This window comes from Ambystoma mexicanum, chromosome 6q (genome assembly GCF_040938575.1).
Source record: "Ambystoma mexicanum isolate Mex_15411 chromosome 6q, UKY_AmexF1_1, whole genome shotgun sequence".
In the NCBI taxonomy this organism is placed as follows: domain Eukaryota; kingdom Metazoa; phylum Chordata; class Amphibia; order Caudata; family Ambystomatidae; genus Ambystoma; species Ambystoma mexicanum.
In genome coordinates this window covers 1,474,298,905-1,474,325,626 of record NC_090937.1, presented here as the reverse complement: position 1 = coordinate 1,474,325,626, position 26,722 = coordinate 1,474,298,905, and the positions used below count along the sequence as shown (strand labels likewise).

General features: G+C 49.6%; 1 protein-coding gene across 1 annotated transcript in view; it reads left to right on the top strand.

Moving 5' to 3' along the window:
* LOC138516789 (T-cell surface glycoprotein CD8 alpha chain-like) overlaps positions 1–26,722 on the top strand; it is a 179,522-nt gene that overhangs the window by 128,762 nt on the left and 24,038 nt on the right. Inside the window, exon 4 of the mRNA XM_069632187.1 lies at positions 17,381–17,503. Within this exon, the coding sequence (XP_069488288.1) occupies positions 17,381–17,503 (123 nt within the window). The remainder of the gene's footprint in view (positions 1–17,380; positions 17,504–26,722) is intronic.

The following is a 26,722-nucleotide window of genomic DNA, read 5'->3' as shown; positions in this document are numbered from 1 at the left end:
ACCTGACAACAGGCTTGCTTTGGACAAACCCCCTGTAACATGTTGCCTTTATAAGGGACTGATGCCCTTCTCTTTATCTGTGGACTCTCAGCAGTAGAAGATGAAATATTGGGAATACAGTCTATTACAAAGTCCTCTGCCATAGAGATGATAACAGAGAGCTCTAAGGGAGAGGAATCCTCTGCCCCCTAACCATCCACAGGGAATATTAGAGGTGACACTGCTGTGAAGCAAGGCCTCTCAGGTGCAAGTGCACTGGAAACAGGATCCTGCTTACTAGGGGTTAGGGAACCTCTACAGGTGCCCCACAAACAACCTGGAAAGAAAGTGCAGAATTAAGAACCCCCTTGACAATGGAGACAGGGATCAGGCCTTCCAGTCACACAGAAGCAGCTTGGAATCCTATTTACCACTTTGAGACATCTTCCAGTCAGCTCACCCAGACCAAGCCTGTTGCCTACGAACACTGTTAGAGCAGGAGCTCCGGTGCACTGCAGGAGCAGCATCGAGCATCCCTCGCCAACCCAGCTGCATTAGGTAAGCCCGCTGGCTACTTCCCTGACCGCAGCGTGATTTGTTCAATCTGGATTATTCTTAGCGCTTATTGCGCGGTAATCACCCCCCAATACCAGATGTTGTATGCAAGTCTACTTGCTTCCTTTATTTTGCTCATCCGTAAGCAACTTTGCCCGTAAGCATCATTCTTCCATTGGCAAACACGTGGCATCAACCGCTTCAAGATGGCGGCTCTTCGTTTACCTACCTGCAGCCACAGCCAGAAGCTGCACTGACCGCCGTCCCATTGGCTGAGGCTCCCTTCTTGTGCACCAATCCGTGACCGGCGGCGCGAGCCGGACCACCTCCAATAAGGCCCACATCGGCAAGGCTGGTGCCTGTCCAAGCCTGTTCTGCCGTCTGCCAGAACCCCTGCCCAACTGAGGCTCCCTTTAGCGGCGATCCGACCTCTAAAGGTACTGTGCTCACCACCCCATGCTGGAATCCCCTGCCCGCCGGTCCAAGCCGAGTAAACAAAGCTAAACACTCTGCATATTGTGTTAATGACGGCCGAGGCTGACAGAACTGCTCTGCAATGATTCTGATTGGTGTAACGCCCTCAACTCCTGTGATTCCCATAGATGTTCTAAATGCCAACACCTATGTACCTGTTGCGTCCGAGCGATCTACTAAGTCTGTGCATACACAGTCTACCTCGAATTTAGCAACTGCAGCCCTATTGTACACCAACTGTTTCTAGCATTACAGCCCAACCCAGCTTGCTACTCATTATGCATCAGCTCCTCTTCCTGTTTAACAACACCTGGCTACTTCCTCTCCTCGCCACCATTGCCTTCACCAGTTTATGCAGCCTCACCACCCAACTTAAACGTTGCATGACACCCAAGCTCGCCATGGCACACTCAGCCAGCACTCCGACTCACTCCCTACCCCCACATTATCCCTACTTGAACTCACCTGCACTGTGGCTGGAACACTTAGCCACTAGACCAACGCCCAATCTACCCTGCCTCACGACCGTAAGGAACGCAAGACTAGGTTCAAGATTCCTCCCCCATACCCGTACACCCCAGAGACTCTCTCACCCACCTCAGAGCCCTTCATCTACACAATCTCCCTGCAGTAACGTCATACACTCACCACCTAACAACCCTCCCCCCCAAAGAAACTCTGATCAAAGGTGCTTTGATTAATGCCAGGTCACTCCCTGTGCACGCCTTAGATATTGCTGATCTGATTATAACTCAAGACCTTGACTTCGTGGCCATAACTGAGACCTGGTTACATGGCACCTCAGGACCACTACTAGCTCTCGTCATTCCTGGCGGTTACACTATTATCAGATGCGACCGCAATACCAACCAATCTAAATGCAGTGTTGTCGCCTTCATCCACCAAATCTTCATTGGCTTCAGAAGCATTAACAACCAACAAATCCCATCTGCAGAACTACTTACGGTCAAACTCCCCATCTCCCCTAATCAAACTGACACACTCCACCTCCGACCATCTAGACCCATCTCAACCTTTTCAGATGATATCATGTCCATCATAGCTGATAAAGCCAAAACCAAATCACAAATCATCTCACTTGGTGACTTCAATCTTGGATTCCAAAACCCTAACGACCCTGCAGCGCTAGATCTGGCTAACACATTAAGTGACATGGGCTTCACCCACCACATAACGGAACCCACTCACTCCAAAGGGAGAACCCTTGATTGGCTAGCTGAATCTAACTGCTGCATCAACCTCAAGGACAACACTCCTTGTGCATGGTCAGACCATCACACAATCCTCTTCGATATTAAAACCACTGACCAATGCCCCAAACAAGAACAGGCCCCTGCCACCCAGACCAGAAAGAAAAGAGACATTACTAAGGCTAAACTACTCCCCCTCATCCTCCTGCTATCAAACAACATTGCATCCTCATGCACGGATCCCACAGCACTAGTTGACACCTTCAACCAGACCATGCTTAAAGAACTAAACTCCATTGCCCCAATCAAATCGAGGTAACCTAAACCCGAGCCCACCTCAATTCGTTCACCCCTCACTTAAGAGAACTCCGTAAAGCAAAACCCCCTGCCGAATCTCGTTGGAAAAGTCACCGCTCCGACGCCAACAAAGACTACTTAACCATTGCCTCCCTTAAATACAAAGAAGCCATCTTCCAGGCCAAGAAAGACACCTACAACGGCTGCATCATGGAAGCCAGCCAAATCCAACACCGAAGAGCTCTTCAAGATCCTCAAAGAACTTGAATCTCCCGCAACCCCACCAGATATATGTAGTAAGAACAGCTTGTGGTGCACAAACATACAAGCTGCCCTGCTGGGTAAAATTACCACGCTCCAAGCCAAAATTAAAGGCAATCAATCGTGCCTCCAGACTGACAACCAGCCCCCCTCCCACTCGTATCACCTCCCCCGGCTCTACTCACAATCCCTACAGCTTCACAGCACTCAGTATATCTGAGGTTGAAAACATCATCAACAAGCTTAAACCAACCAACTGCCAAGGCGACCTCTGTGCCGCCTCAACTATTAAGGAAGCGGCACACGAACTAGCCCCTTTTATCACCACATTCATCAACACATCCTTCAAAATAGGCATTGGGCCTCATTGCAAGTACTCCGATCTGGAATTAACACTGCCGGTAAAACCATACCGGCACCGTTTCCATGTCTGCTCAATCATGACCCGCGGCCCCGGTAATAGCACCACCCTAAACCGCCACCGCGGAAATAGGGTTCCCGTTAAGTCCGTCTGCACGGAAACCCCTCCGTTACCGTCAACACGAAACACCGTGAGCATCACAACTAGCGCGGACACGGAAATACCGGCAGAAAAATGGCGTAAATACCGTGATCACGGTGGCGGGAACCGCTGCCACCGCAAACATGGCGTTATACACTGCCTGCTGAACTGAATCAGGGCACAGGTGCACCAAATCAGCCCAGCTGGACCTAGCAGGCCACTGGGAGGCTACAAAAGGGCCACACCCAGCCCAACACAACACAGAACCATGCAGGCAGCAGGTCTAGTAGCACTGGGACTGGGCCTACTCAACCAACAGGCAGCACTGCACATGGTGGCAGTAATGGCGCAGAGGAGGAGGTGTAGGCGGAGGAGGCGCAGGCGGCAACCAGCCAACCCTGCAGCTATGGCAAACCCCATTGCCCAGCCAGCCCGACCCCGCTGCCAGCCAGCAATACCACGCATCAGGGCCTCACCCTGGAACCTCACCCCAGGACAGATCCACACACAATACCGGCTGGACCGTGCAACAATCCTGCACATCACCGGCATGATTGAGGACAACATCAGCAGCCTAATTGACACCCCCACCGCCATCCCCCCACTCCTGAAGGTTGTCTCAGTACTGCATTTCCTTGGCACTGGCACCTATCAACACACGGTTGGTGAGCTGCACGGCATATCACAACCCTGTTTCTCCAAAATCCTGGTACAGGTACTGGATGCCCTGTTGCGCCATGTGTCGGAACACATAGCCCTACCCCGCACCCTCCCCGAGGTCATTGCCACCAAGTTGGCCTTCCATGCCATAGCAGGCACGCCAAATTGCATAGGCGCAGTTGACTGCACCCACGTCGAGCTGACAGTACCACATGCAATTGAGGCAGTGTTCCGCAATAGGAAACAGTATCACTCTTTGAATGTCCAGATGGTTTGTGATGCCATGCAACTGATTACACACACTGCTGCGCACGTTTCCCAGGCTCATCACATGACTCAATGGTACTGTGGAATTCCACGTTGCCACGGTACATGGAACCCTATGCCGGACAAAGCACATGGCTATTGGGTGAGTACAGCTGACGATGCTACAACCCTGTCGGAGTGGTGTGTGTGTGTCCAGGCCAATGAGCATTGTGAGTGTGCCGCTGTGACCGCACATGCATCACCCCCCTTCCATCTACCAAATACACAATGGATGCCAAACATAATGAAGGAAGACATGACAGAGCGCCACAATGTGCCCGTGCACACGCTGACACAGCTAATCCCGTCACTGTCCCATGAACCCTGTGCCACTGCAGACACTCACCCTCAATTGAAACACTGCCTCAAAAAGCACGAGAGGCGTGTAAATGAGACAACATGTATTTACTACTTCCGTACAGTGGAGTCACTCTGCCATGTGTGGACAGCACTGCACCGTGACATGCACACAATCAAATGTCACCCGCAGGGCACAGTAAACATGCAAGTTAATGTGTAGGCCCATATGCAGTCAGCGACATACATCGTGATGCCCAAAACATACCTCCATACACTGCATGGTACATATGCATGAATGAATGATGATACAAGAATGCACAGCAGCAGATGAGGACATGATGCCACAAACACTGACATGTTCCCATGTAGGTGATGCGGGATATGCACTCACGCCATGGATGATGACACCTGTACGGAGACCAAGGAACAGGCATGAAGAGGCATACAATAGGGCACATATCCGCACACGTGGAATGATTGAGAGGACATTTGGACTGCTGAAGGCCTGTTTCCGCTGTCTGAGCAGATCTGGCGGATCACTGCTGTACAGCCCAGTGAAGACGGGAAATATCACGCTCGTATATGCCATGCTGCACAATATATGCCTGCGCAGGAACATCCCAATGCCACCAGACGCAGATGAGGAAGATGAGGATGGGGGTGGAGATGGGGATGGGGATGGAGATGGGGATGGGATGGCACCGCCTCCCCCTGGGGGTCCACATGATGGCCAGAGAGCACGGGATGCCCTGATTCGCATTTACTTTTGAGTCACAGCACATTCACAGAAATGCACGAACATGCATTAATAGTTGCACTGCAAAATAAATGATCAATGTCCACACATGTATGTCTTGATTTGAAATGGTGATGTATTGATGTAATAACAACAGGGAAGGAGGTGCATTGGTTAGGGAAGCTGTACACCCGGGGCCACCTACCACCCAAATGTGCCCACCCCCACCCAGAGCCCATTGTTCAAACCCCCAAAACTACCTACCCCACCACCCAAACGTGCCCACCCCCACCCAGAGCCCATTGTTCAAACCCCCAAAACTACCTACCCCACAACCCAAATGTGCCCACCCCACCCAGACCCCATTGTTCAAACCCCCAAAACAACCTACCCCACCACCCAAACGTGCCCACCCCTCTCACATCCTTGTAGTCCACATGTGTCCTGCACTGCCCCACACACATGCCATCACTTCCGTGTGCGCTTCTGTGCCTGTGCAACCTTGCCCGAGGGACCCGTTAGCCTACTCGAGCGCCTCCTTGGACTGGCAGTAGTGGAGCTGGATGGGGTGGTTGTGTTTGATTGGCCAGAATCTGGGATTGAGGGCATCCGTGCCAGATTTGCCTGTTGGCCAACCAACATGGCCTCTACAAGCCTGGAGGTGTGGTCATTGCCCTCCCGCACATGGCGTGCAAGGGTTACTATAGTGCTTGCAAAGCGTCCGATGGACCTCGACAGGCGACGCACTCAGGCGCTGTAGCTCTCCCTCTGCAGCCTGGATTCCTCTAGTTGCCTCTTTACCAGCTGGGTGAGGGTAGCCTGCTGGTCCTCCATCCGCTGCATGCGGGCATTCAGTTCGGCCATGGATGGGGTGGGCGACCTCATGGGACTCCCCAGTGAAGTGGGGCTGAACCCCAGCTCATGGAAGGAGCCCAGGTCTTCCAATGTGGGCATCTCCCCCTGTGGCCCCGTTTCCGAGTGCTCTTGCGGGGCACTGTTATCACTGCAGGCCGCTCCCTCTGCAGTGCTGCTGCCTTCGGTGTTGTGTTGGGGGGCCATGATAGGTTCCCGTGGCACCTGTCTAGACTCAGCCAGTGTGGAGACGGTGGGGATGTCGTTGGTGGTGGTGGGCCGCACATCTGTAGTGGCTGGTAATGTGGCCAGAGGTGCGGAACTGCTGGCAGCATCCTACTGTGTGGTGGCGGTGGCTTGTTTACTTGCCGGTGCAGATTGGCTGGCCTGTTGTGCAGTATCACTGTCACTTGAAACGGCTGTGGGGACACAAAGGGCATGCAATTAGTGTTGTTGTGGTGGCAGATGGGTGCATCACAAGCGTCATTAAGATTGTACATTGAATAGTGTTAGTCACATGCATCTGATTGCTGGTGTATGCAATCTGTGATATTGGTTGCCATACGGATCATGATGGGTCCTTTGGCCCACACATCCACTGCCTGGGGGGGGGGGGGGGGTTAATGTGTCCTTTGGCCCACACATGCACTGCCTGGGGGGGGGTTGTTAATGGGTCCTTTGGCCCACACATGCACTGCCTGGGGGGGGGGGGTTGTTAATGGGTCCTTTGGCCCACACATGCACTGCCTTGGGGGGGTTGTTAATGGGTCCTTTGGCCCACACATGCACTGCCTGGGGTTGTTAATGGGTCCTTTGGCCCACACATGCACTGCCGGGGGGGGGGGTGTTAATGGGTCCTTTGGCCCACACATGCACTGCCTGGGGGGGTGGGTTGTTAATGGGTCCTTTGGCCTAGTACTCACAACTGCATATTTACATGTGGCATTCATGTTTGGGCACTTACCGGCATCTGCAGGTGGGCTCACTCCTGCCTCAGCCTGCCCGATCCCATGGATTCCCTCTAGGTGGAGGACGCTGCTGCAACGCTCCTCCCATGCTTGCAGCCTCAGTGGGGAAGGGGGTCCTCCACCTGTCCCACTGCTGCGTTGGCGGTGCGTGGAAATGAGGTTGCGTACCCTCAGCCTCAGGTCGTCCCACCGCTTGTGGCAGTCCTTCACGCTCCTCACTGCCACGCCCACAGCGGTGCACTTCCGTGCAGCTTCGGCCCACATCTCCTTCCTCCGCTGCTGTGTGGCACGCCGTTGGTCGGCGCTGAACAGCATCTCCGCATTGTCCACAATGTGCTCCACCAAGACGGTTAGCTCCGCCTCGCTGAAGCGCTGTTTGCGCTGCCTCTGAGCAGGAATTCTGGCAGACATGCTGGTGGTCCCTTTTGGCTTCTCGGAGTTAGGATTGTGCTTGTGCTGGCTCTGGATGGCAATGGATTGTGCTTTTATATGATGGCCGCCTCTCTGTTTCCTGTTTTGGCGATCATGGTATTTCCGGTTCCGTGTCCGTGGCGGCGGAGGCGGAAACGGGTTTTGCGCCACTTGTGGCTGCGTTATTTCCATTTCCGTGGGGTTTTCCGTGACGGCGGTAACAACGTTTCCGAGTCCGTGTGGAGCGCGCGACCGTCAGCGTGTAATCAGACGGTTTTTCCGCAACCTTGCGGACACGGAAACGTTTTTACCGCCGTCACGGATTTTGCACGGACCCGGACTGGCAGGTTGTAATGAGGCCCATTGTCCCTAACAATCTTAAATCTGCATGGGTCATCCCCTTACTCAAAAAGCCCACTCTCGACCCGAGCACACCTACCAACTACAAGCCCATTACTACGGTTCCTTTCCTGCTTAAAATCCTTGATCGGGCGGCATACCTCCAGATGCAGGAATACCTCAAATCCAATAAACGTCTTGGTCTCAGGCAATCAGGCTTCAGGCGCAGGCACGGGACAGAAATGGCCCTCATCGATCTGAAAACTCAAATTGAGGACCTTATTAGGCCTATCCGCAGCCTTCGACCTTGTCAACCACTGCATCCTGTGTCAACACCTCTCATCAGCCGCCAATTTTTCAGATGCTGCCACCTCTTGGATCAGATCATTCCTTGACAATAGATCCATGCAAGTCTTCTCCCCCTCTGCGGCCGCTGAACCCTCACCTGTTCCTTGTGGCATGCCCCAGGGCTCTTGCGTATCCCCCACACTATACAACATGTTCACCAAACCTCTCTTTGATATTCCTGACTATCTGGGTGTCACCTTAACAAATTATGCCAATAACACCCAGATACTCATCCCTATCACTGGAGACTATTTGGCTGACACCAAATCATTGAATGACGTCTACCTGGTCATACAAGCCTGGATGGCTCAACATGAGATTTGTCTTAATGATGGTAAGACTGAGCTCCTCATCCTTGGCTGACATCACCACCGCAGTAAACTTGATCCTGCTTTCAAGTCTTTCATCATTGACGGCAACACCATCAAGGTCTCTAATGACACCAACACCCTCGGTATCTACCTTGATTCCACTCTGTCTCTCTCCAGACAAACTAACTCAGCTACATCTGCCTCTGCCTACACGTGCAAACTGATTACTGCTTGTCGCCCCTTTCTCTCCACGGCTAACTGCATTATGTTTATGTTTATGTTTATATTTATTGAGTTTATATAGCACTTTACACCAAAGCGCTTTACAGAATAACAACAGGTACAGTAATGAATGAAGCATAATTTACAAACATGAAACAAACCAGTGATACAGTATTTAGAACAATTTACACAGAGGAGGGAGGGGAAGGGGGGGACCCCGGCTGACCTCCAACGCACTAAGGTGGTAACAGTATCCAAATTGGGGTCCTCGGGGGGAATGAGGGGGAAGAGTTCAGAGAAGGGGAAGGGAAGGGGGGCAGGGATTTGAGGGGGGAGAGAGGTAGGGAAGGAGAGTCAGCGGGGAATGGAGAAGAAGGGCTTTCAGGGAGGAGCGGAAAGATGGGTAGGTAGGGGTGGAGCGAATAGAGAGAGGTAGGGAGTTCCAGTGGAGGGGGGCCAAGAGTTGGAAGGCGCGGAATCGCGAGGAGGCACAAGGAGCTGGGGGTACAGTGAGAAGGTGGAGATTAGTGAAGAGAGCGGGAGGGAGAGTAAAATGAGAGGAGGGAGGAAATATAGGGGGGAATGAGGTTGTGGAGAGATTTGTAGACAAGGCAGAGGAATTGGAATTTCAATTGTGAGAGGAATGGGAGCCAGCCGAGTTGAGAGAGTGAGGAAAAGAACGAGTCTTGAGGGCCAAGAAGACATATAGTGCGGATAGAGGAGTGGTAGATGGATTTTAGGGGAGTCAGGTGAGAGACTGAGAGTCCAAAGAGAAGAGAGTAGCAGTAGAAGACGGGAGAAAATAAGGGAGGAAATTAGGAGTTTAGAAGCGTGAAAGGTGAGGGAAGAGCGGATCTTACGGATGTTGAATAGGTGGTGCCGAAATGCACGAGAGGTTAGGGAGATGTGGTTGGAGAAGGAGAGAGAGGAGTCAATATGGAGGCCAAGGTTGCGGGCGTGGGTAGAGATGGGGAGATTGGAAGGGAGAAAGTGGATGAAGGGGGAGGGGAAGGTGAGAGAGTGTTGGGAGGGAAGAAAAGCACTTCAGTCTTGTCAGTGTTGAGGGAAAGAAGATGGGATGACATCTAAGTAATTTTTTATGGCCGTAAGGCAGGAAGAGAGGGTGTGGTGGAGGTCAGAGCTGAAGGAAGACAAGGAGAGAAAGAGTTGGGTATCGTACGCGTAGAAGTGATGGGTGATGCCGAAAAAAGAGATGACGGGGGCGAGAAGGGAGGTATAGAGAGAGAAAAGGAAAGGTCTGAGTACGGAGCCCTGGGGAATGCCATAGTTCAGGGGGAAGTTGGTGGAGATGCGGCCGCCCCAGGAGACAGTAAAGGATTGGTTGGAGAGGTAAGAGGAGAGCCAGGAGAGGACAGAGCCTTTGAAGCTGAAGGAGGACAGAGTGCTTAGAAGTAAGGGGGGGATCTACGGTGTTAAAGGCTGCCGAGAGGTCAAGGTGGATGAGAATTGGGGATTGCTTAGCGTAGCGAGCGGTGAGGAGAGAATTAAGTACATAGGTGAGAGCAGTCTCAGTGGAGTGTTTAGGGTGGAAACCAGATTGAGAGGTGGGGAGGAGGGGGGGAGAGGAGACGAAAGCTGAGAGTTGAGAGTAGGCTAGGCGCTCAAGGAGCTTTGAGATGGAGAGAAGGGAGATTGCTCTGAAGTTGGAGACAAGAAGAGGGCTAGCAGAAGGTTTCTTATCATAAGGTTCATTATCTTAGCCAGAACTCTTGTCATGTCCAAGATCAACTACTGCAACGCGCTCTATTTGGGTACCAGTCAACGGAACCTAAACAAGTTGCAGGTCACCCAGAACAACGCCATCAGAGCAGCCCTTAACATTCCTAGAAACAACCACATCTCAGACACCAGAAGCAACATGGGCTGGCTCTCAGTAGCCCAAAGAATCTCTCTAAAATCCCTGAAACTCACCCATAAGTGTCTCTCTAACCAAGCTCCCACATACCTCTCCAATCGATTTACACCCCGTACCTCCATTCGACCGCAGAGATCTGCCCAAGCGAACTGTCTCACCCTCCCCAGGTTCAAGCAACAGAAAGCGGGCAGTTGCACCTTCCGGGTACTAGCAACTAAATTATGGAACTCACTGCCCTCCCCGCATGCCTTCAAATGTAAAACTAAACTGTGGCTCCAGGAAAGTGACAATTAGCAACGGCCCTGATTCATCTCTCATCTCTCATCTCTGACCTGCTAATGTAAACCTCTTATGCATATGACTTGTATATACCTGCTTTTATAAATTTTGTAAATAGAGATTAAATATCTCTCTTGTATTTTGATGTACTACATGTCGCATTATTTTATTATATGTCTTTGTAACCTAGCCTAAGATATGCGCCCAGATGCCCGAGGGCCAGGCGCGCTTTAAAAATGAAGAAATTCAAATTCAATTCGTCTCACTTTGAGCCCCTACAACTTACAGTGCTGCTTTTGGCACTTTAAAGCACTTACCTGCTTCTTCAAGCTTTCTCAATGCTGACTCTACGTATTGAGGTGCATCGCTGCCGCAGCTTGACCATCAGCTCAGTGCTGTGAAAGCACCTAACTGGCCACAACGCGAGCACCAACTCAACACAACAGAACCATTGTCTTGACCCAACTCAAAAGGCGACTCAACCCATTGAAAGCCATCAACTCGCCTGTCTCAAATTCAGACTCAACACAGTGGATGCATCATTTCGAACCGATCTGACAGCTGACTCAATCCACAGACAGCCCCATCTGGAAGATGACTCAATGCAATGTGCCAAAGAATCAACATGTTTAGTTTGTCCTGACACCAGCTTAATTGCAGGAAAGCACCCAATGCTGTCGAACACCCAAACAACATGATAAAGCTATTTGAAGTGGTCCATCCTAAAGCACCATAGTGACTTTTAAGCCCACACTCTTCCCTTTAAAAGACACATCCTTGAACACTGACATTGCTGCTGAAATATTTTCTCTGAACACACCTGCATATCCACCCAGTGCCCCCTTTATTCTCAAAGTCCACATTCTTTCTGATTCCTTTGCATAGGTGGGTCTTTAATGTGTTTAACTAGTTTTGTGCATTGTTCGTTTTTATTAAAGTTCAATTTATATAGGAACATGGTTGGGCATGTTTTTATAATCGGACCACCATACTATTACTGTTTGTGTTGCAGCTTCATCAGCTCACACCCCTCCTGAAGATATGGACTGCTCTCGGCATGAGCCAACAAGAGAGACAAAGGAGGCATCCCTGTTGAGCTGTGCCTGTTTCACCTTTATAATTGGGATCGCTACTGGTTTTGCAGTAGCCTGGGGCTGAGTAGGAGAGTTGGCCACTACTCATCCCTGTACTCCGGCTGGGCGGGAGTCATTGCCTCACACTCTCCAAGCAAGCCTCTCTCAAATGTCACATATCGAACATTCTGCATCTCACTCACAAGCATTGCACTCACAGAACACTCATTACATCATAAATGCGGGCCGGGACGAAAGAGCAAATAGGAAGCACACCTCACTGCCCTTTTGGAAACATCAGAAATGAAAGATCACTGAAAGGGGACTCACAAGAGAGAAGTATGAATACGTAGGGAAAGTAGGACTCACGCACAAAGACTTTCAAGCAAACCAACTATCCCTCCACACAAAACCAAAATCTCCCTCATCTACCTCCTCTAGTGTGCGGTAAGCACTTATCACACTCACTAACGGGATTCAATCAAGTCACCATTAAGCAGAACGGCGACAAAACCCTTGCATCACACATTCTAATTTAAACCAACAACCATATCATGAGTCAAACGGTGGCCCACACCTAACAGACTATGGATTACAAGATTCAATACCAATGTTTTCCCTGGAAGTTGCAGTCCTGAAATGTGACATTTCAACTTTACTTGTCTACTATTGCTCATCAGGTTATATGGTGCAGTGCTGAAGTGTCTGGCTTGCAAACGGTTCGAATCGCAGATCAGTATAAATTCAGAAAAGACAGCCAATGTTTATCATTTTACAAATGGCCTTTAAAATAAACGGTCATCGGGGGACGGGGACCACCCTCTGAAAAAGGCGGGCAACGTCGTCCACCCACATGCACCCACAAACAATAATACGTGTCTTTGAGTGTGGCACACTTAGATCAAGAGTCAAAGGATACCCCGCCAAACCAAACGTTCATACAAAATCAGTCTCGAAGCATCACTCAATGGCCACAGTGAGCAGAACCAGAACACACGACTGGCACTACAAGTGGCAACAGTGCGTGGTATAAGAACCTTTCACATAACATAACTATGCTGACTTTGCACGAGTGCAAGCCACCTGCAGTGAGAATCCCTTTAAACTTAACGTGAGCACATAAGGAACAAGCAAAATCATGCACGCATCTCACGTGACCCAGTCAGCCAATTGCAACTCCCTCCAGCAGCCAATTGAATTGAAACAAGATCCAACAACCATGCACTCGAAAGTAAGCAAAGGGAACGCAATGTGTACAACGCAGTGCCAAAGCCTAAACATTCATCCATCTAGCAGACAGACGACCTGCAATTTAAAACACTGCTGTTACCCCCACCCAGTGTCCACGGTTTGCTAGTCTGTGGGCTCAGTAGGGTATAAGTCAGTCAAATTGGTCCCGTAACGCAGTGGCAGACTGGGAGGCCACCAGCAGCTCAAGCAGTAAGGGACTCCAGCCCATTCACAAAATGTTCAACTATTCTTCTGCATATTTATTGAGGGAAGGGATTATATCCTACTGCGCCAACCAGTTACTTGAAGATAAATAAAGGCACACATGTCAAGTTTCAGTTATCTGTTTGTTTTAATTTTTCACTACACATATTTTTATGTAAGAGCTTCTATTTCTCTCTCAACACGTGTTTCACCACTTTTTGTAGGGCTCATTAGGAGAGATGTCTACAAAATAATAAGTATACATCAAAGTAATATGTACCATCTTCTAATAGTAGTGTATTTCCTAGTTCCTAAGTTCTACTCACCCAGTAATTCTGTTTTCCTTTAGTGAGATTTTCTTATGCTCTAGGGTTACTCATGAATGTATTTTCATAATTAAGATCTTTTGTCTGAAATCTTCAGACTGACAGGAAGATAAACCAAAAAGAAAAGAGAAGATGAAGAAAAGGTGAACTTGAAGATTCCTAAGAGGGAGGCATGAAATATTCATGAAATTCTAATTTGGGAGCACAGCACAGTCTAGGTTGAGTAGTAAAGGTGGAGAAGCTTTACTTACTAGAGCTTCCTTGTATTTTCTTTTTTGTACAGGCACGATGCTCCTGTTTGTATCCTGATGTCTCCTGTAAGGGGCACAGGATAATACTGAGATCTCTGCATGTTATCGTCCAAAATGGCTGCTATACGTGATGACATCATGCGTTACGATGTAAATTAACGTGATTACATTATGATGTCATTGTGTTGTGCGGCACAGCCATTTTGAGTGCTTAGTTTTACCAAAGCAAGACATTTTTAAGAAAGGTTAGTATTTGAACTAAGCATGATGCCAATGTTGCATGATGTGGCCATATTTAGGTATTGTTACATTTTCTCTAGGTGGATAAATATCATTTTTATAATGCAGTGCTGGGTTTTTCAGAAGTGATATCAAATTTGATTCTTATTCATATTCCTTACTACTTTACAATAGGATCTGATTATATCTATAATAGTTGTAGTTTTAATTACAATTTTTGATTTCTAAATAGCTTTAGATTCTGAGACATTTTACCTATACAGATATGTTTTTGTCGTATTTTAGATTATTAATACTATTTTTTCATTCTGGTGGCGACCTTAGGTTTATCTGTTAGTAAGAATTCCCTGAAAATATTTTATGCTTTACGTACCGCTTCACACACAATTTTTGGATTATATCCTCTTTGAATAAGTTTTGCTACAGTTTTGTCTAAATTTTCCTTGCATGATGTTTCAGTGCTGCAGTTTCTTCTCAATCGTAAGATTTCACCGTAAGGTATATTGTTGATAAAGTGTTTCGGATGATTGGATGAGGCATAAAGAAGACTATTTCCTGCAGATGGCTTCGAATACAGTCTTGTCTGTATTTTGTTGTTCTCCACAAAAAGTTCTAGATCCAAAAATTCTATCTTTATAGGGCTTTCTTTCTTTGTAAACGAGAGATTGTAATCGTTTGTGTTTAGATATTCCATATATTCTCCAAGTTTTGAGGTTTCTCCTTCCCATATGATCAAAATGTCATTGATATATCTACCCCAAAATGTTATGTTGTTTGTAAAGGCATCATGTCTCCAGGCATAGTTGACTTCAAAGTAGCCCATGAATAGGTTTGCGTAGAGGGACAAATTTCAACCCCATTGCATTACCCTGAAGTTGCCTGTAGATTTCTTTATCGAAACAAAAAATGTTATTGTTAAGTGAAAAATGAAGCATTGATATGATCATATCATTTTGCTGTTTGTAGGAAATAGATAGTGATTTCAGGAAGTATTGTGAACTTTTTATTCCTTTTTCATGATGGATGCTAGTATATAAAGACACTACATCAAGAGTGACAAATAGATAGTTGGTTTCCCATGGAATTGAATTTAACTGTTGAATAATGTGTTTTGTGTCTTTGACAAAGGATGTCAGTCCTGATGCTCGTGGATGGAGGTGTATATCAATGTATTGGGAGATTTTTTAAGTGAGTGAACCGTATCCATTAATTATAGGTGTGAGAGGTGGAACGTCCTCATATTGGTTGTGTACTTTTGGTAGAAAATATTTTGTAGCCATAACGGAATCCATACTTTACATATATTAATGTTCTCCCTCAAGTAGTAAACCTTCTTCAAACCAGCATTTATTTTTCTGGTTCCATTCCTTTTCTAGATCAGGAAGAGGATTGGTTGCCAATTTCTGATCGTGTTTTCTTGCTGTTAAGGTGTGCTTTTCTTTCTCGTACTTAGTCAGTTCTGTTCTTCAGAATAATTCTTCCACCTTTATCCGCTGATTTTGTAATAATGGTGTAATCTTTTGCAAGCTCTTTAGGGCTAGTTTTTCATTTTTTGTGAAATGTCATGTGTCTGTTTTTGTATTCTTCAGGTAGTTTGAGCGTATGTTATTGCTTATGGCTTTATGGAATAGATCAATAACATTTTCTGATGATAACCCTGGTGTGAATTTAGATTTGGGTCTGAGCGATTATTCATCCAATAAAAAGGATTCTATGCCTTGTTCGTCCAAGAATGTTGTTGTTGTATATACTCATATTCTCCTGTGATATTAAGTAGGTTAATGGTGTCCTCCACCAGTTCCACTGATAGTGTTGAAGGAATTGGTTTTTCAATAGGTGCTGATATTCTACAACCTTGTGAATGCTTCTGAGCTCATAAGCAAAGCTACAAAAATAAATAACGACTTCTACACCCATTGCTAGCATGATTGTGTCACCAGTACGTTGAATGAAGTTCTCACTAAAATACTCTGCTCTGAATCTGAGTGGGACACATTTTTTCCAGAACTGAATAAAAATGATCCTGACCTTCCTGGCCTCTGACATGTTTTACGCCATGTAAGCACAGATCTGACAAGCATGCACAGAACCAGTGAGCTATGTGTCCTGCGAGGAAATGTCAGTCATGTAGATGATGAAGGTTTACCATGATGACTGAAGGAGGGAGGTCCATGTCTCACAAGCCCTTGCATTTGAATGGTTTTGTCTCTGAAGCAGTCCAGCAGCTTGGGAGGGAATGGAGAGGGTAGTGATCACACACAAGGAGGTAGGCCTAAACCAAGACTAGAGCAGCCCTTGAGCCTTCGATGCTGCTGGGCGTTGGGCGAAAGCCCGAACTGATTAAAGGCCAATCTGCCCCTGTCATAGCATATGAAGCCAACATAAAGTGCCACCAACCCACAAGGCAGAAACTTGGTTCCTATAGACTGTGCGTACTAGTTGTAGATACTCACAAGGCCCATAGTCCAGTACCTGGTGGTGTCACATGGTGTGGGGAAAAACGTTAAAGATGGCAAGCAGAACAACTACATTACATTACACGAATAGAGTCCACGCAGACACACCTAATCTCACAGCAAGAGACACGCCTGCCGGCCTCACATCACACATGAAAACGTCAGATATTAAAGATTCACCAGACTGGTACATAACTTGGCAAAATGTCTCTTTAACAAGAAGTGAGCCCAATCACATGAATAGCGTTTCTAAATTTGGGGTGGGTGCGAGGTAACACAAAGCAAGCAAACGATCTGTGCCAGGTGTGGTGGCATGGCAGGGTGGGCAGGCCACAGGCAGGCAAGGGAAAAGGGACAGGGCCCACACCCCTCTATGCTGTGCCAGGTCCTCCTTTCTGCAACTGCCTGTGTCTTATTTTGATGTGAACAGCGGAAGAATATATTCTGTGGCGGAGTGAGGTAAGTACCTTTTATTTAAACATGAGCCTCAGCAACAAGCCCCATATGAAAGAAACCAATTCTTTAATTGATACTGCTTTTGTAAATCATTTCTCTCAGGTAAATTATTCAGGCAATCTATGCCAGATTACAAAAGAGTAACTTTTCGCAGGATTTTTCTGCATTGTGGGCATTCCCAGAGCTGAATGATGACCTCTCTGTGTTTCTGCATCTCTGTGCACTGACTGTCTCTCACTGAGCCTTTTGCCTTCCAGAGAAGATCCTGACCGCAGAATCCTTGGATTTCTCCTGTTCTCTGTACATCTTGGTCCCCATGGCTGCAGTGGGCGGCGTCCTATTGATTGCCTTCTTGGTCGCGAGCAGCCTCCTCTGCAAAAGTAAGTCATTGATATTTTGCATCTTCCAGTGCGATACCAGGTGGGCACCCAGCACGCTCATTACATGTTAATTTGGGGTGGGTTGCAAACCCATGTATGCTCATTATCAGTCACCTCAAAGTGCTTTGGGGTTACAGTGGCAGGAACTAGAGGAGCATTCAGCGGTTCTCTGGTGAAAGGAAACCAGGTGATCCGCCGTGTTGTCTGAGAGTAGATTGTCAACTCTCATTAGACTTGTCCAATCAGCTGATTGGCTGAAAGCATGCTGGTGCAGCAGATATGGTTTCGGGTAATGCAAATGTTTTTATATTTAGCGCAGCACTGCAACTAAATAGGCCCTAGCATCAACCCATACCTATTGTAAATTCAGCCCTGTGCCCCCTCAAAATGGCAGCAGTAGTTGTTCCCCTCTTGATTCACCGCGTCATCATGTGTACCACTTGGCAGATGCCAACATATCTTCTCCTTGAGTGGAATTGTGGTGGGACCAGATTAAGGCATACGACCGGCCCATCGCCCTTGCCTCTTTGATGGCAACATTCATTTGAAACATTGCACCATAAAATACATGTATAGCATTAGAAAACAGAAACCCTCCCCGCAATACAGCTTAATCAAAAACATGTGGCAATGAGGGGTGCTGCTGAGCAGCAAGAAGGATGGCGGCCTGAGCGTGAGATCCGCCACTTTCTTTATCCTGGTCTTAATAATATCCTTCTCTGTGCCTGATATCCAGACTCTCAAAAGAGTTACAGAGGTGGCGCTCGGTTTGAAGCGCATGATGACCGAATTGTGTCCCGATCCAGTGAGCTGAAGAGGATGCTCGAGCCATTGGCAAGGCTGGCCGTGCAGTGGGGGAGCTGAGCCCAGTAGATGCTTCCATGAGCCCTGGGCGCGTTGGCAACTTGGTCCGCGGCAGAGACTGCCTGAGTGGGGGAGGGGCTGTGAGATCCTGCAGCCCACGCTGAGCTGTTCTGGACACAGCCCTATTCCCGGGCATCCGGAGGCCCTCGTAACATGAAGTGGGCTTGCTGGGAAGGGGCCACCGGGTCGGAGCAGGTGGACAACTGCTAGACAGCTGCCCCAGGACTGCACCAGTGTTAAATAGTATATTACAGCCCCGGGAACTCTCCCTGCCTGTTACCCGGAAGAACACATAGACACAGGTCTGGTTACTACGGAGTCCCGGCCGTAACTGACTGGCATGGGCTCCCTTTATTCTACTGGGAATGCGTGGCCTTTTTGCGGCCCGTGCATGCGTATAACACTCCGTAACATCCCTCCTTTTTCATAACAAACAAACAATCTCAACAGTTAACCAAACAGAGAAACATCAACGTGACACACACAGTGATAATCTTCACACAACTTAGATGAGGCCCAATGTGGGCAGTTATCGTCCCTTCTGACCCTCAGGAACTTGGGTCCAGAATGTAGTCCTTGAAGAAGGCCAGGCACCGTCGACTGGCGGGGATATCGTCCTTCCGCTCTACTCACCTCCGTAGGAGGCTCCACCAACACTGGGTCCCCGGCGTCTTCTTCCAGCCCAGGAGCCGCAGTGGAGGTGTAGGTGGACACGCCACCCTAACGAGGTACGTCAGGGTTGTCCTGGATGTTGACCTTCTTGAAAAAGCAGGAGTTCCTCGTAACTGTTCCCCTCCGGTCAGCCACGGTACCATAGAGCCTTTGACATGAGTCACCGCAATGGGGTTTGGTTCGTAGTTGAAAGACAGCTTTCCCTCCGGATGACGGTTGCGTATGAGGATGGTGTCCCCTACTTCGATGTCCACCGGCCTCAGATTTCTCCGGATGTTCTCACATTCATTGCGCCCTTTCCTTGCCTGCCGGGTCTCTTGGTGATCGATGACCCCAGTGGTCCATCCTCCCAGCTCTCTGATAAAACCATGGGGGCACCGGTTGAACAGGGCTTCTGCTGAAATCACCCCTGTAGACTGGTGGGGTGTGGTACGATATTCGCAGAGGAATTGATATATGTTTCTCCTCAATTCCCCTCCTTGACTTTGAGTGATCCGGTAGATCTTATTGAGGGCCCGCATAAAACATTCCACCTCCCCTTTGGCCCGCGGCCACCCAGGGGTAACCGTCCGGTGTGTGACACCACATCCATCCATCCATAAACACTGCAAACTGGCGGCCCTGGAACGGGGGACTATTATCCGAGCACAGCTCTTGCGGAAAACCATGGGCGGCAAAGATTTTCTCCATCGCCTGGATGGTGTGATCGCTTGACGTGAACTCGACCTGCTCCACCTCCGGGTAACGGGACCACTGATCCATGAGGACTAGGAAGCACATGCCCCTCTGGTAGACCCAAAGTCTGCATGCACAGTTGGCCATGGCTGGTTGCTCCTGTCCATCGACTCGATGCAAGGCTCCTTGGACACTGGGGCGGCTGCCTGACACCAGACACACTGTTGTACGTGTCCATCAACCCTCTTTTCCAGATCTGGGGAACAGACCTTAATTCTGAGGCACGCTCTAGTCTTGGCTGTACCCTGGTGGCCGCTGTGAGCGGGGTTCCAATATGCGTCCCACCAGCGCCTGCGGAACCACAATCTGCCTTCCCCTTAACAGCAGCCCTTTTTCGGATGCAGATAGTTTGTGACGTTCTCGCCACAGCGCCTGCAGGTCCCGCTGCGTCTCGGCGCCTTTTGAGGACAGGTCCACGAGGACCAGCTTCCAGTCCCCACTGCCCATGGCAATCTGAACCAGCTGAAAACAATCATCGGCTCCTGAGGCTTCGGCCACTTCCTCCAGTGTCAAGGCAATGAGCAGGGCTGCCTAGACCACCTGCCGAATCACCTCGGCACAGTCCCCTCCGGACTGCCCAGTCTGTGCGCCGCTGCCCTTTGGATGGTGGGACAGATAGTCCGCTCGGTTGTGCGTGCCCGGCCTGTACTGCAGCTTCACCCCATACTCCATGAGGGTAAGCATCCACCTCTCAATCCTTGGGGGCGGTTTGGAGGATGCCCCTGTCATGATTGGAATCAGAGGTTTGTGGTCTGTGACAACTGAGACGGGTTTGCCCAGTATGTATAGCCGAAAATGTTTGCAGCCCCACAAAATGGCCAGCGCTTCCCTCTTGATCTGGGAATACCGTTGCTCGGTATCCGTAAGGGCTTTGCTGGTGTAGACTATGGGCTGCATCTGCCCTTGAGGGACCGGGCTGGCATCCACGACCAGCTCTGATTCTTTCTTGGGGTGAAAGAATGCCATTGTTTCCTCACCAGTGAGCGCTGCCTTGATGGTGTCGAATGCCTTCTGCTCCTCCACTGACCACGTCTAGGTGGCGTCCTTCTTGGTAAGGGCCCTCAGTGGTTCAGAAAGGGAGGCAAGGTTCTTGATAAACCTCCCGCAGTAGTTAAGCATCTGGGGCCCTGGCCTCCCGAATGTCCATAACCTTTTGTGGGTCTGGTGATATCCCCTCTGCATGAAAGATGAATCCAAAGAACTCGATGCTCTTCTTCAATAACTCACATTTCTCGCAATGTAAGGTTAGTCCCAGGTCCCGAATCCTCCCCAGTGTCTTCTCCAGCCTGGCCAAGTGTTCCCTCTCCGTGGAGGTGTACACTAAGATGTCGTCGCTCAGGTTAATCACCCCTGACAGCCCGGCAAGGGCGCCCCGATCACATTTTGAAATACCTCTGCGGCTGAGGATATTCCAAAACTCAGCCTCTTGTATTGATACAGGCCATTGTGGGTGGTGAAGGTTGTGATGTACCGGGAGTCTGGATGTAGCTCGAGCTCGTGGTAACCTGAGCGCAGGTCTAGTTTTGAGAATACCTTGGCACCCTGCAACTCCCTCACCACATCGTCCAGCGTTGGCGTCAGGTGACGTTCCCTCCTGATGGCCAGGTTGGGCAGCCTCATGTCTACACAAATGCGTACCGCCCCTGGCTGTTTGGGTTTTGTCACTACGACTATGGGAGACACCCACGGGGCAGGGCCCTCCACCCTCTCAATGATGTCTAGGTCTATGAGAATCTGAAGCTCTTGTTCCACCTGTGCCCTTAGATGAAAATGAATGCATCTGTGTTTCAGCGCCGTTGGCCTCACCAACTCATCGATGTGTAGGTGTATCGGTTCCCCTTTCAGCTTGCCTGTGCCCTCAAACTGCTCGGTGAGGCCATGGATGTCCGATTGGTATATGGATAGCGCAAAGTGCACATTATCCAGGGCTCCTGACGCTGCACAACTCAGAATAGAGTGAGGGCTTACGTTGGTCACAAATAATCTGGCCTTGATGGATCGGCCGGCATGCTTGACGGACGTCGTGAAGATCCCTTGGAGGGGAAGTGGATGCTCTCCCCCAAACATATATATTTTGGCCTTGGTTTCAGCCAGCGCTGGTGGTCCTGGCAGTGCCTCATAGTGTCGCAAGGCCATCACACACAGAGACGCACCCATTTCTATGAGAACTGGGGTAGGAGTCTCGCAGATGTTGATCTCACACATGGGCTGTCGGCTCTTCTTCGAGATGGCATCAATGTTCGAGATGAAGAAGAACTCTTCCTCCTCCTCTTCCTCAGCGATGTCCAGCTCTTTGAGATCCTGTTCCACGGCGGCCATGCTCTTCTACTTGCGCGGGCCCCCACTGATCTGCTTTGGCCCCTCGAGACAGCCACTGGATTTGCTGCCCAGCACATTCTGGCAAAATGGCCGGCGGTACTGCCCCGCCCACACACCCTCGACCTTGCGGGGCAGTCGTCGGAATGTGGGAGGTCATACCCACACTTCTGACACTGTTGTGGCACATCGCCCTTCTGCGGTCGATCGGATTTCCTTTGAGTCCATCTTGGGTGCTGGGGCCCAGAGTTTGCAGTACGTCGGATGATGTATGCCTCCTCATTCCTCCCGGGCTTGACCGCTGCATCCATTCGAGAGCCACGACTGTCAGCCAGTTCACACACTCTTCCCATGTTCTGGATTTGTTTCAGAGTGAGCCCTGGTTCACGGAGCACTTGTCGTCATAGTTTGTCTGAACAGCAACCCGGAATTAGCTGATTTCTAACCATCCCCTCCTCATTCTCCCACTGGCACGTGCTTGCCAGGTGTCGCAATCTCCCGCAGAAACTGTCTAGTGACTCATCCTCATGATGCTTCTCCCCACACATCACAAATCGGTCAAAATCTTGGTTGGCCAGGGGAAGAAAATATTCTTTGAGGGCATCTTTGGTAGCCTGGTACGTGCCGGCAGGAGCGTTCAGTGATTCATAGATCCGATGGACCTTGGAACCGGCAGAATACAGTAGGGTTGCAACTTTTGCATCTTCCTCCGTCTCACTGATGGCCCTTAAGTACATCTCCAAATTCTTGACCCACAGGAGCCACTTTGGGCCCAGTTTCGATGGAGGTCCAGACATGTTGAATTCCGGCATGGGTGTCAGCGTACCCTGTTGTCTGGGAACAGGTCTGAGAGGTGGCTGCACCCCGAGGGCAGGTGGAGCTGCCCCTCCTTGAGCATCATCATTGTCACCCATTGCTGCAGACCGCACAGGCACCTCTCACCTTTCCCAAAGGCACAAGTCAGCACCAGCCACGTAGTTGTCCGCACAGGTCCAGTGCGAGGCGTGCTCACCCTTCGATGGGATGCTCCAGGGCGATGGCGCCAGAAAAATGACCACCCCCAGCGAGGGCAAGGAATGGTCACAGGCTTCCAGGCAAATTACGTACAAAGTTGGGCAAAGAAGAGATCCTAGTCCATGCATAGACCTTGCAGCAGAGAGACAGTAGCAGTGCAGCCTCCCACATGCCTGTCCAGGCATCAGATACCCAGAAATGGCCATCAAAGCAGGTCCACCTTTGAAGATGGCTGTAAAAATTTCTCCAGGAGGCCACAATCAAGAATGTCAAGAAAACATGGAGATTGTCCACAGGAATGCAGTCATTAACATAAAACAGCTGTGAGGGGTCCAAAAATGTCAAATACCATGGAGATTGTCCATAGAAATACAGCCATTAGCATAAAACAGCTGTAAAGGATCCAAAAATTGGCCAAAACGGCACACGAGCAACCAGTGAGGGGCCGCTACCGTTTATGTACACAAAATGGCAGCCGCACGTGAACCGAGTGGGTAACGCGACTAGTGGGCGCTGAGAAAATAGAATTGCTGTGTAATTGAGCGTTCGATCTATTAATTCTCTCCCCACTCCGCAGCGTCCTTGTCGCCAGTGTTAAATAGTATATTACAGCCCCGGTTCCCCTCCGTAGTTAGGCCCGCCCTGCCCGGTACCTGGAAGAACACACCGACACAGGTCTGGTTACTACAGAGTCCCGGCCCCAACAGACTGGAATGGGCTCCCTTTATTCTACTGCGCATGTGCGGGCTCGTAGCGGCTCCCGCATGCGTATAACACTCCGTAATAACCGGCACCCTATTCGAAGGAGTCTAGCTGCTGGAGACTTTCCACAGCAACGGTGCAATGGAGGGGGAGCAGTGACGGCCTGTGATGCTGGAAATGCATCGGAGGGACAGGGCCTCCGTATCCTTGTCCTTTACTGCTTTTTATCGCATGTTCTGTCGTGTTTTCCGCGCAGGAGTTCATGTGGTACTCCTGGCAGTGCAGCTCTCTCTCTTTTGGTTTGGTGGACGGACCTGTGGGATACCCTTATGGCACCCATGGGTGGGGGTGCAACCCTGTGCCCCTAGTGTATGTTTTTGGGCACCTGTGGGTGGCCCGCAGAGCAGGGTATGGGTTGGTGGCAGCTCCATGCTGAATTTGACAGGTGCGCAGAGTATCCTCCATATTGGGGATACCCCGGCCCTGCCATGGGGATCAGTTGATTCCTGATGGAAAACAAGATGGCCCCTGCGGCCTCTTGCTTTCTATTACCCATTACCTTGTTTTCCCAAAGTCCTGGGAAGCCCTGACTCTGTCCCTTCCCCCTGACTGGCTGTTGGATGGAAGTGCCATATATGGTGTTGTTGTGAAGGCCCGGCCAGACTAGCTGGAGCCTTCCCGGTGATGTATGTTGTGGGTACCTCCTGTGGGTGGGACCTGAGTAAATAGAGTGTGTGACGAATATGCATTCTGTGTTGTGGATGTCTAGTATCTTGTGGTTGAGACAATGAATGAGACAGCCCTGCCCGAAACCGGTATGAATGCAGCTTGGAGTGTCGAATGGCTCGGTACTTGTCCCAATACACATAACTTGTTGTGAGTGTCTGGAGAGAAGTGAATGGCCTGAATACCTTGCGTGCCCGATTGCCTCCCTGCCTGCATGAATGCCCTTAGTCGTGATTGGATGCTTGAGTGTAACCCAGCGGAATGAATGGGAGATCAACAGTATATCTGGGGACCTCTCACTGCTAGGAATCATGTTCAGAAGCTGAAGTCCACTACGACGAGTAACTGGAGTAACTGAAGCTTGACCTTGATGCCCCGCTGGACGAGAAGAAGTGCTGTTGCCCTCCTTCACAATCTGAAAGCTGCTGTGTCTCCAAGGACTGACACAGAAAGGACCTGCTAAGGCGCCCTCTTCCCGAGTTACGAGGGACCATCGTGCACCAGCTGATCTTTGCCAAAGCTGCCTGGTAGACAGACCTTCGACAGGCTGCCGACCCGAGATGGGGACTGCCGCAGAATCTCAAAGAGAAGCACCCGGACTGTTGTCCGCCACTGTCGACTACCGCCATTGCCGACCGGAGCCGCCGTGCTCCCGTTTGCTTAAGAACTTCATTTGATCATCGGACGCTCTCGTCTGCATCGTCGTCTGCTTTATCCCGCTGGAGAAGGCCCGACGCGCCGAGGAGCATCCGCCGGTGGGTTTCCCGCCACCTACAGACCACAGAGACGCCGACGACTCGACGCCCTTGCTGGGCCACAGTTCTTCATCATCTCTTTGCGGTCCAGAACTATCGTCACCGAGGTACCCCCCACGCCTCTTCCTTGCAGGACGCCAACAATCTGTCGTCGACGAGCACCGCTAGGAACGAAGCTGCCACTTCACCGCCGTAGTTCAACCTGTTCGCCGTCGGACTTTCCACGACCCATGACTCCTGCCTTAAAGGGAGGGCACTCAAGAAGGGCCCTGGATTCCCCGACACCGAACGCCGAGTTCCTCAACGCCTCTCGACAATCCGTGGCTCCTGCTTTAAAGGGAGTCACTCAAGAAGGATCGGTCGACGCATCTTCGGAGAACTCTACTCCACCAGGTACATTGGGGGGGGTAAAACGTTAATAGGAGGAAATAAGACTATTGAACAATATATGGACTGGGCTTGTGCTATATATCTTTATTTACAGGTTGCCCAGGTGGGGGGATCTCCACACGGAACTGTGCCTATTGGTAGGGGTCAGCATTCTGCCTATTGTTTCAACAATCTTACGTTCCTGCCTATCTCTATTGCTGGTTTCCTCGTTATTGATCTGTGTGACATTTTAACCGTACAGTTGATGCACTGAGATTTGATAACATTGGTGGTACCACTTTAGAATTGTATATATTTATCATTATTGACTTCTGAGTACAAAGTGCGTTATTGTGATTGTGTACATACCTTTGAATATTAATTATATAAAGACTGTTTTCAGTAATACAGTGTGTGGACATTCCTTTGTGGGTGTTCGGGGACTACACTGTACTTAAGAACCAGCCCGCATCACCTCCTGAGAAGCTAGGCCTTGATTGCTCGTCCATTGCTACCGTAATAGAGAATCTTGGCTGGGGTCTTCTGTGCCTCTCCTCTACCATATAGAGAGCGGAAGTACAGACACCCCCTACCAGTCTTTACACTGGTGGCAGCGGTGGGATGCTTATGGTTTTAAGAATCAGTGTATAACCGTGCCAATTACAAAATATCTGCACTTTATTAAATTAAGGTTTGGTTGTGTACAAAATAACTGCATTACAAGCAATGGAGTCTATTGCAAATGGTAAATTGACCCGGATGAGCTTAGAGGCTCTCCAGAGTGCTTGTGAAGCCAGGGAGTTAGACTTTGTGGACAAGTTCAGGGCTGAGGTGATAGCTGCCCTGGTGGACTACCAGACCAATGGTGAAACTCTTGATGAGGGGGGAATGCAACCAATGAGGACTCTGCCCCTGGGGTTTCTACTGAATCTATTTCTGGGAATGCCACCATTCCTGCTGCCTCTATTCCGAACCCCAGCAATTCCTTGGAGCTTGAGTTATTAAGGATGAAATTGGCCTTCGAATATCGCAAGTTGGAAATAGATGCTGAGCTTAAGAAGTAGGA